The sequence below is a fragment of the Oncorhynchus tshawytscha genome, unplaced genomic scaffold (assembly GCF_018296145.1).
Source record: "Oncorhynchus tshawytscha isolate Ot180627B unplaced genomic scaffold, Otsh_v2.0 Un_contig_57_pilon_pilon, whole genome shotgun sequence".
Classification (NCBI taxonomy): Eukaryota; Metazoa; Chordata; class Actinopteri; order Salmoniformes; family Salmonidae; genus Oncorhynchus; species Oncorhynchus tshawytscha.
Genome location: NW_024609823.1, coordinates 1010732 through 1022459, shown reverse-complemented (window position 1 = coordinate 1022459; position 11728 = coordinate 1010732). Strand labels below are relative to the sequence as shown.

The following is an 11728-nucleotide window of genomic DNA, read 5'->3' as shown; positions in this document are numbered from 1 at the left end:
TAAAATATTTCTCTCTCTCTCTCTCTCTCTCTCTCTCTCTTTCTCTCTCTCTCTCTACTGAGCCGTTGGGCCCACCCACCCTCACCAAAGTACCGGAGCATGTCTTTAACAGTGATGTTTTCTTTGCAAGTCTGTCTTCAAATTGTGAACAGTGTGACCTTTTCAATGAAGATCTCACCACTGACGGCTCGTACCACAGAGACATACATCGATTACACACACGCATGCAAACACACACACGGTACCGCCAGGGTGGTCCTCTGTCCTACGTGTTCTGAACACGTAGGTAAACAGTACCATGTTAGATTGTTTGATTGATTCATGGTTTCTGCTCTGAAGGGTTGGAAATGTGGGACTCAGGAGTTCTGAGAGCTGGGCTGTTTGTTTTCTCTGTTTAGACCTGGGCCCATATCAGCTCTTATCCCAATACTGGGGGCTCTGCCTGGGGGCCAAGGTCTCTGCCTGGGGGCTTCCTGACCTGGGGGCCAAGGTCTCTGCCTGGGGTCTTCCTGACCTCGGGGTCAGTGTCTCTACCTGGGGGACAGGGTCTCTACCTGGGGCTCAGGGTCTCTACCTGGGGGTCAGGGTCTCTACCTCGGGGACAGCGTCTCTACCTGGGGGACAGCGTCTCTACCTGGGGGACAGGGTCTCTACCTGGGGGACAGGGTCTCTACCTGGGGGACAGGGTCTCTACCTGGGGGCTAAGTGATTAGTCATGGTGGTCTCCATAGACCACAAAGAACCAGGCCAGAAATATAGATATACACTACATAGCCTGGTAACACTAGATCTGTTTCTGCTTCAGTCAACTCCAAGAACCAGGAGAACTAGGCCAGTGCCATTGATATACACTACATAGCCTGGTAACTCTAGATCTGTTTCTGCTTCAGCCAACTCCAAGAACCAGGAGAACTAGGCCAGTGCCATAGATATACACTACATAGCCTGGTAACTCTAGATCTGTTTCTGCTTCAGCCAACTCCAAGAACCAGGAGAACTAGGCCAGTGCCATAGATATACACTACAGTGCTGAATGTTACGTAATACACTTGGAAAGCGTCAATCAGCAGTTAAAACAATCAAAGAAGTCTGGAGAAATGTAACCACTATCAAATTCATAGACCGAGCTATGGATGCAAGGACTGACCATCCATGATATGAAGTTGATAGTTTTAACCATGTTTTAAGGCTTCATAGTGTTTGTTTACATGTAAAACAAGCATTTGGGGTTCTGATGGGGTAAGACAGTTGACCTGAGCTCATTTATAAATCAAAAAATGTATGTAGCAACTGGAGATTACCCCTTTAAGTCATAATCTGTAAAACGTGACCACAACTGGAGATTACCCCTTTAAATCATAATCTGTAAAACGTGAACACAACTGCAGATTACCCCTTTAAATCATAATCTGTAAAACGTGAACACAACTGGAGATTACCCCTTTAAGTCATAATCTGTAAAACGTGAACACAACTGCAGATTACCCCTTTAAATCATAATCTGTAAAACGTGAACACAACTGCAGATTACCCCTTTAAATCATAATCTGTAAAACGTGAACACAACTGGAGATTACCCCTTTAAATCATAATCTGTAAAACGTGAACACAACTGCAGATTAACCCTTTAAATCATAATCTGTAAAACGTGAACACAACTGCAGATTACCCCTTTAAGTCATAATCTGTAAAACGTGAACACAACTGGAGATTACCCCTTTAAATCATAATCTGTAAAATGTGAACACAACTGCAGATTACCCCTTTAAATCATAATCTGTAAAACGTGAACACAACTGCAGATTACCCCTTTAAATCATAATCTGTAAAACGTGAACACAACTGCAGATTACCCCTTTAAGTCATAATCTGTAAAACGTGAACACAACTGGAGAAACCTCGTCATTTATGGATAAAGAACGTCTGTGATAACTAACTGTACATTATTTACAGTCAGTTATCTACTGCACCATCATTTTGTAGCAAACATAACGCTGCCTCCATTAATGTTTACATGTTGATGTTTGTGACGTCTACGTTTGCCACACTCATGCACAAGGGCAAGCTGTTGAAATCGGTGTAAGCCTCACATTGTGTTTGAATTACTGTTTAGTAGTTAAAACCAATTTCAAGTTTGATGATATATGGAAATGTTAACAAACACCAGGTTTGGAGTAAGTGTGAAGTTTGAAACCAGAGACTAGTTTACGTCATGTTTGGTACATCGTCATGATGATGTACCAAGCACCAAGGGAGGACAACAGATACACACATGATACAGGGATTTGTGTTTTACATTGAACCTAACAATATAGCTGCAACCTGCTTCACCCAGATTGCTCAGTTGGTTCATGGAGCGTAGATGGAGCAAGGTGTTAACGATACTGGGTTGTGGATTCCACTCACATATACAGTACTGAATACACTGTATGTGGTTAACTGTAGGACGACAGTAACTTAAGATACATCTAATCTTCTCTTAAATTACACCCCCACCACTGCACTGTCTCCAACATTGGATCCTCAGGAGAGAGACGGATGCTACATGGGCTGTCCAAGACCTTCAGGTGAGCCTAGGGAATAGTGAACTAGGCCTATCCTATCGTTAGCTTGATCATTTCAATGTAGAACTGCAGTACCTTATAACGGCTCCTGGCTAGTTTTAAATAACAACAACCGCCAAAAAATAACAATGACATCAACAAAAAACAACAACAAAATGTAAGTACATATAATCTATCGTGGAACTAAGGGACAAATCCTAACTTGAGATTCAAATGTATAACCAAGACTTAGCTTATGGATTGATGTCAATGCGAAATTCACGTTATCTCAAGACATCAAGTTATGGTTTGTCCCTAAGAGAAGAAACCAGGGTCATGTTCATCAAAGCACACAATGGGAAAAGTTTTCAAACGTTGCAGCGGAAAAAAGACAATGAGCATTTCTTATTGAACAAGTTCAAGTAGTCCCTACCTGTTTCAGTCCATCTGGTGCCTAATGAACACGAGCCAGGTCTCTTGGCCCAGTCTAGTGAGTGGCCAGCCAGTGGCTTGGTGAATACAGGGCCAGCTGAACTAAACACAAGAGAATATACAGGCCCACTTTATCTGGATAGTCCCCTACAGATCTACATGCTCAGACTACGTACCAACTACCATTTAGATGTATTACATGTCAACTGCACCTCTGTTAACATGCAATAACAAAGTCCTTACAGGTCTTTTAATGTACGTGTGTGTAAGTAATGTATGTATGTCACAGGCAGCTGGTGGCACCTTAATTGGGAAGGATGGGCTCATACTAGCGGATGGAACGGAATAAATGGAATGGTTTCAAACACATCAAACATTTGATGCCATTCCATTCACTCCATTCCAGCCATTATTATGAGCAGTCCTCCCCTCACCAGCCTCCTGTGATGTACATACATTCTATCTATGTAAGTAAGGGAAAGGGGGAAACCTAGTCAGTTGTTCAACTGAATGTATTCAACTGAAATGTGTCTTCCGCATTTAACCCAACCCCTCAATCAGAGAGGTGAGGGGGGCTGCCTTAATCCACATCCACTTCTTCAGGACCTGGGGAACAGTGCCTTGCTCAGGGGCAGAACAACTGATTTTTACCTTGTCAGCTCAGGGATTTGATCCAGCAACCTTTCAGTTACTGGCCCAAAGCTCTAACCACTAGGATACCTGCCGCTCCAAGTAACATAGATTTACTCATATTCAGCCTCCCTAGCTGTATTAGATTCAGCGTGTGCATTTGAAGATCAGACATGTTCTGATAGTTCACTGAGCATCTATAGACAATCTGACAACAATGACCTTTCCACATAAAGAGTTATCACATATGTTAACGCTGATGTTAAATCACACTGTACAACAAACGTTGACGCGACAGGCTACCCACCGAGAGACTCCCCAGACTGTGAAGTCCCTCGCTTTGGTTTACAGCAATGAAACAAGTTAAACAAGGTGTTCAAGTCTTCATGACAACAGCAAGCTTATGATCCCACATGAAAGGGTCTCTGCACTCATTTCCACTTTTTCTCCAAAATGTAATGTCCTATAATTAATAATAAGAATATGAATAATTCAGAAAAAGCATCCGTAACTCTTTACGTAAAGCCTGCCGGCATAAAGACCTGCCACGAGACCCTTACAATATATTAGTATCATCTCCTGAAGCAGGCTAAATAACAGACATTTTGAGTCGGTTAACATGCTGATACATAGAGAGACATATCATATCATAAGCCTTATTATAACACATTATAAAGGCTCATTCATGCTTATAACGACTTACAAAGCATTATACCCGCAAGCTTTAAGTCAAGTGTTACAGAAGCATCTAAAGTCGTAGCCCTAGGTGAAGTGTGTGTGTGTGTCTGTCTGTGTACAGTATGTGTGTGAGTGCTTTCATCATTAACTCTTGCGGGGTGTTTTGTTGGCGTAGAAGTCTCTGCAGGTGTCGCAGCAGCGCTGGTACCATCTCATGTCCTGGCACAGGTTCTTCTCTCGGATCACACGGCAGTACACAGTCCACTGGTCTCCTGTGCACTTGTAGGTCAGAGCAGCTGGAGAGGAACAGGGGCACAGGGGCCATGTCAACAGACAGAGAAACACAGTACACACATGTGCACCCACTTATGCACACACACACACACACACACACACACACACACACACACACACACACACACACACACACACACACACACACACACACACACACACACACACACACACACACACACACACACACACACACACACACACACACTCTCTCTCTCTTTCTCTCTTCTCTCTCTTTCTGTTTCTGTCTCTCTCTCTTTCTGTTGCTCTCTTGCTCTCTCTCTCAAAAACACACACACACACAAGCACACACACAAACTATGTTACCTAATCTGGGGGAGGTGATGGTGTTGACGTTGACTTTGTCATTGCAGGCCTCCTGGTGACAGGGCCGGTAGGTGGGTGGTCTGAACACCACGGGGCAGTCATTACCGTGGCGACCTGTCACTCTGTGCATACATTGGACCACTCTGGACTGCAGGCCCTTCCCACAGGATGACGAGCACTGGAAAGATCCAATCACTTGAGTTACTTTCTCTTCCAAACTCGAGAGGAAGTATTTTGACATTGAGAGCCATTTGTAACAGTCTTCCATGTCTATGTCCTAGACTTTTTAGGACATAATCACTTCCTAATATGTTTACCCCTCACATTTTAGGTAATTGTAATCTTCCATAGACCTAGTGTGCATCCCAAATGGCACCCTACTCCCTATATAGTGTACTACTTGTGACCGGAGCCCTATGTACCCTGGTCAGAAGAAGTGCTTAATTAATATAGGGAATATGGTGCTATTGGAAACACATCCCTATTGTTTATAGGGGGCCAAATCCCTTCATGACTGAATGTGAGAAGAGACTAGACCTGAATAACAGATAAAGGTGTAGTATGGTATTTACTAGTGGTAAGATAATCCCAAACAGGCCTAATTACAGATGGAGGCTGTGTTCTATGTTTGAATAGACTGATTTACGAGTCCTAAATACCCTGTCAGAGTGCTTCGTCTCAATAGTAATATATGCTCTGAGGCTAAGATCCATCTGTGTCCTCAGGCTCTTCCCCTAGCTCTTATCTCTTCAGTGATCACAGATCTGAAAGGACTAGATAGGTCTAAGTAACAGTATAGGTGTGACCACCACTTTGACTTTTTAGGGGATGGAGCCATCACCATATAGCTTAGACCTACCCAAACCAATCAGATCTGTGAAGAACGAAGAGGTATGGGGCTTGGAGAAAGGACTGGAGGTAAGAGGCTTGGAAAAGGGTCTGGAGGTAAAGGGCTTGGAGAGGGGGTTGGAGGTAAGGGGCTTGGAGAAGGGGCTGGAGGTAAAGGGCTTGGAGAGGGGGGTGGAAGTAAAGGGCTTGGAGAGGGGGCTGGATTTAAGGGGCTTGGAGAGGGGGTTGGAGGTAAAGGGCTTGGAGAATGGGCTGGAGGTAAAGGGCTTGGAGAGGGGGTGGAGGTAAAGGGCTTGGAGAAGGGGCTGGAGGTATGGGGCTTGGAAAGGAGAAAGGACTGGAGGTAAGAGGCTTGGAAAAGGGGCTGGAAGTAAAGGGCTTGGAGAGGGGGTGGAGGTAAAGGGCTTGGAGAGGGGGCTGGAGGTAAGGGGCTTGGAGAGGGGGCTGGAGGTAAAGGGCTTGGAGAAGGGGCTGGAGGTAAAGGGCTTGGAGAGGGGAGTGGAGGTAAAGGGCTTGGAGAAGGGGCTGGACGTATGGGGCTTGGAGAAAGGAGAAAGGACTGGAGGTAAGAGGCTTGGAAAAGGGGCTGGATGTAAGGGGCTTGGAGAAGGGGCTGGAGGTAGGAGCTGGAGGTAGGGGCTGGAGGTAGGAGCTGGAGGTAGGGGCTGGAGGTAGGAGCTGGCGGTAGGGGCTGGAGGTAGGAGCTGGAGGTAGGGGCTGGAGGTAGGGGCTGGAGGGGGCTGGAGGTAAGGGGCTGGAGGTAGGAGCTGGAGGTAGGGGCTGGAGGTAGGAGCTGGAGGTAGGAGCTGGAGGTAGGGGCTGGAGGTAGGAGCTGGAGGTAGGAGCTGGAGGTAGGAGCTGGAGGTAGGAGCTGGAGGTAGGGGCTGGAGGTAGGAGCTGGAGGTAGGGGCTGGAGGTAGGAGCTGGAGGTAAGGGGCTAGGAGAAACCAACATGGAATGGGGCCAAAGAAAGAGGACTTTGATATTCTAAGCTCGGAAACATCAGAGGCGACAGACAACGGATTCCCATTGTACACAGGCCTGTGCCTTGGCAGCCAACAGCTATAGCCTCGTCCAATAATTAACTCTGAACAACAGTGGTTCCCAGGCCCTCGATTCAAGCAGGCGGATTTACTATTCCCTTCACAGAGAAGCAATTAGTGGAAGCCATTTCAATAGCTATTGTAAACGGCCCGGTGTTCTACCAAAGGACTTGTTGACTTGACACTGCTCAAAAACAATCCGATTATCATGATCCCACATCTCTATAGGTACTTAGAATGATTCTCAGAAGGTTTTTTCACCAAGCTTTCATTATCACTGATGAACATGATCACAATGAGATAAGTCTATGAGATAAGGCCCTGGAGAGAGACACACACACACACACACACAGAGGAAAGCACACACACACAGACACAGACACACACACACACTACTGCTGAAGCACAAACAAACAAATGAAAACACAAACAAAGAGACAGAGAGAACATTATCTGAAACATCATTAGGAGACAAGCTGATGGGGACACGATCATAGCAACACTCCCATAAGACTTTATCTGTATCCCAAATGAAACCCTATCCCCTATAGAGCCCATAAGGCTTTGGTCAAAAGTAGTTCACTATAAAGGGAACAGGGTAGCGTTTGGGATGCATCCTAGCTCTAATATCATAGCCACATCCCTAGAGGCATGACCTCCTCATAACTCACAACAACACCACAATTGAATCAGCAGCTTATCTGAATGATATTCTAAGACATGCTAATAGACTTATGGTCTGATAGTGGTGGGAAGAGAGGAGATGAGGAGAGCCGGTCAGTTTATTGTCCAGCGTTGGGGGAGTGGGACAGAGGAGTAATTTGAGGGCTTTAAAGGGGCAATCGGGGATTCAAAGAACAACAACAATGGACACCCCACCACTTACCTGAGTCATTAGTTTTAAATTCCAGAATTCCCCTTTAACATCATTAGGAGAGAAAATGAGGTAATACATTCAGGATGGTTAGAGGGTGGGGGGAGTAACACAATTAGCACAGGATCAGAACAACACACCAGATATAAGCCCGGCACTAAATAGCAGCCAACAGTTATTTCCTGTTATTAGATTTCCAAAATGAGAAACTGACCAAGACGCTGGCACCTGAACGTCCTTTCATCAGGTACGTGACATAGAACTTTTCAGACAGAAAATGGGTGGAATGGTGGAAAGTGAAACCCATCCCCATCTCCCCCAACCCCATCCCCATCTCTCTCCCAGCCCCATCCCCAGCTCTCTCCACCATTCCCAGCTCTCTCCCAGCCCCATCTTCCCCAGCTCCATCTTCCCCAGCTCCATCCCCAGCTCCCAGCTCTTCCCCAGCCTTCCCCAGCTATCTCCCAGCTCCAGCCCAGCTCTCCCCAGCCCCATCTTCCCCAGCTCCATCTTCCCCAGCTCCATCCCCAGCTCTCTCCACCATTCCCAGCTCTCTCCCAGCCCCATCTTCCCCAGCTCCATCCCCAGCTCTCTCCCAGCTCCATCCCCAACTCCCCTCTCTCCCATCTCCATCCCCACCTCTCTCCCATCTCCATCCCCAGCTCTCTCCCATCTCCATCCCCAGCTCTCTCCCATCTCCATCTCCAGCTCTCTCCCAGCTCCATCCCCACCTCTCTCCCATCTCCATCCCCAGCTCTCCCATCTCCATCTCCAGCTCTCCCCATCTCCATCTCCAGCTCTCTCCCATCTCCATCCCCAGCTCCCCATCTCCATCCCCAGCTCTCTCCCATCTCCATCCCCAGCTCCATCTATCCCCAGCTCTCTCCCATCTCCATCTCCAGCTCTCTCCCATCTCCATCTCCAGCTCTCTCCCATCTCCATCCCCAGCTCTCTCCCATCTCCATCTCCAGCTCTCTCCCATCTCCATCTCCAGCTCTCTCCCATCTCCATCCCCACCTCTCTCCCATCTCCATCCCCAGCTCTCTCCCATCTCCATCTCCAGCTCTCTCCCATCTCCATCCCCAGCTCTCTCCCAGCTCTATCCCCAGCTCTCTCCCAGCTCCATCCCCAGCTCTCTCCCAGCTCCATTACAGAACACCTGACAGTCCGATCAGAGGCTCCTCTACTAGGTGTGTTAACAGGGAAAGGTCAGTGTCGGGTGGCTTTCATTTAAAAGCCCCTTTAAAAAGTCTGTGAATATGTGGAGGTAGAGGAACAGTAGTCAATGTCTGCATCTCAAATAGCACTCTGTTACTTACAGTAGTGCACTACTTTTTAACAGAGCCCTATGAGGCCCCGAATAAAAGTAGTGCACTATATAGGGAATAGGGTGCCATTTGGAACACACAGGTGTTGTGTAACTGGAAAAGAACACCTTGGGAAGATTAAAGGAATTCCGGCAGCAGCTCTGTCAGAATGTCTAAATGCCGGACTGAAGTCCCTTCTCAGTGGGAATGGTGAGGTAAGGTGCATCTCAAATGGCACCCTATTCTCTTTATAGTGCACTACTTTTGAACAGAGCTGCATGGGCCCTGGTCAAAAGTAGTGCACTGTATATGGCAGTGTTTCCCACGTCATCGGAGCCCAGGGAGCAGTTGTTGGGGGTTAACTGCCTTGCTGTAGTGCTCCTGAATGAAGTAATACTTACTGACAGATTTAAACAAGGGGAGAAAATAAAATGCAGCTCTGTGATTGCCCGTTTGGATTAACAAACCCCCTCTAGAATGTTCTGATGAAGGATTAGTGGAGATTACTGTTAATGAGAACTGGGCTATGGCGTCTACACTGTCTGCACACACACTGACAGACAGCACACACACAAACACACACAAAACCTTCAGATGTTCTCCAGCTTGTCTGATGATGACTGAACCAGATGTGCTCACGCAGCCCCCTCACAGAGCTCTAGGTAGACATTACAGATCTAGGATAAGCTTACCCTCGAAGTCCTTACTTTAAGCATCAGGGAAAGAATCTCAAAACAGACCTTAGATCAGTTTCAGGGAGAAACTTAAGTATATTCCCTCATGTGGAATCATAGGTAGAAGTTGTCTCTAGCCACTGATACATTCTAACAGTTATGGATAGGATTGGAAATAAAGCAATCTGATCCTAGATCTGTAGTTAAATAAGGACAGAGGAGAGGGGTGGACGCACCTTCCTCAGCATCATGGGGGGAAACATACACTCACTGTCTCCAGTTCCACACAGGGAGAGAAATGTAATGGTCCTCCCCCTGACCTGCTGTAGTGACCCCGAGACTGGCAAATTGCAGATCTAGGATTAGATTGCATTCTCCCCGATCCCAACCTTAACTGTTAGAATGGGGAAATAAGATCTGACCCTGTATCAGGCAGCTGAACATGACACTCCATATGATAAATTACATGCATGTCAAAAACAGACTGACTCAGTTTGTACGATTGGGAAATGGAGATGCACTGTAGATTTTCAGTTCGGTAAACCTGTTTCCAAGACCGTTCCATGAGTACAACCCAGCCTTTTCACCTATTTGATTTTACCAGCAAACTAACAAACTAGATTTGACTGGGCAACTAATCCTCAGGTCCTTGATTAGTTGAATCGGCCAGTGCTGGAATCAATGGAATAGGTGGAACTGGGGTTCATCGAGGAGAGATTTGGCAAAGACTGTCAGATAACACTAGTGTAACTAAGGTGGAACTGGGGTTCATCGAGGAGAGATTTGACAAAGACTGTCAGATAACACTAGTGTAACTAAGGTGGAACTGGGGTTCATCGAGGAGAGATTTGACAAAGACTGTTAACACTAGTGTAACTAAGAACTGGGGTTCATCGAGGAAGATTTGACAAAGACTAGTAACACTAGTGTAACTAAGGTGGAACTGGGGTTCATCGAGGAGAGATTTGACAAAGACTGTCAGATAACACTAGTGTAACTAAGGTGGAACTGGGGTTCATCGAGGAGAGATTTGACAAAGACTGTCAGATAACACTAGTGTAACTAAGGTGGAACTGGGGTTCATCGAGGAGAGATTTGACAAAGACTGTCAGATAACACTAGTGTAACTAAGGTGGAACTGGGGTTCATCGAGGAGAGATTTGACAAAGACTGTCAGATAACACTAGTGTAACTAAGGTGGAACTGGGGTTCAAAGACTCGATAACACTAGTGTAACTAAGAACTGGGATTTGACAAAGACTGTCAGATAACACTAGTGTAACACTAGTTTGACAAAGACTGTCAGATAACACTAGTGTAACTAAGGTGGAACTGGGGTTCATCGAGAGAGATTTGACAAAGACTGTCAGATAACACTAGTGTAACTAAGGTGGAACTGGGGTTCATCGAGGAGAGATTTGACAAAGACTGTCAGATAACACTAGTGTAACTAAGTGGAACTGGGGTTCATCGAGGAGAGATTTGACAAAGACTGTCAGATAACACTAGTGTAACTAAGGTGGAACATTCATCGAGGAGAGATTTGACAAAGACTGTCAGATAACACTAGTGTAACTAAGGTGGAACTGTTCATCGAGTTTGAAAAGACTGTCAGATAACACTAGTGTAACTAAGGGGAACTTTCATCGAGGAGAGATTTGACAAAGACTGTCAGATAACACTAGTGTAACTAAGGTGGAACTGGGGTTCATCGAGGAGAGATTTGACAAAGACTGTCAGATAACACTAGTGTAACTAAGGTGGAACTGGGGTTCATCGAGGAGAGATTTGACAAAGACTGTCAGATAACACTAGTGTAACTAAGGTGGAACTGGGGTTCATCGAGGAGAGATTTGACAAAGACTGTCAGATAACACTAGTGTAACTAAGTTGGAACTGGGGTTCATCGAGGAGAGATTTGACAAAGACTGTCAGATAACACTAGTGTAACTAAGGTGGAACTGGGGTTCATCGAGGAGAGATTTGACAAAGACTGTCAGATAACACTAGTGTAACTAAGTTGGAACTGGGGTTCATCGAGGAGAGATTTGACAAAGACTGTCAGATAACACTAGTG

General features: G+C 46.0%; 1 protein-coding gene across 1 annotated transcript in view; it reads right to left on the bottom strand.

The window, feature by feature from the left end:
* Nucleotides 1–20: 20 nt before the first annotated feature.
* Nucleotides 21–11728, bottom strand: part of adamts17 (ADAM metallopeptidase with thrombospondin type 1 motif, 17) — a 199274-nt gene continuing 187566 nt past the window's right edge. Inside the window, 2 exon segments of the mRNA XM_042319042.1 lie at nucleotides 21–4579; nucleotides 4905–5082. Coding sequence (XP_042174976.1) covers nucleotides 4428–4579; nucleotides 4905–5082 — 330 coding nt within the window. The 3' untranslated portion in view covers nucleotides 21–4427.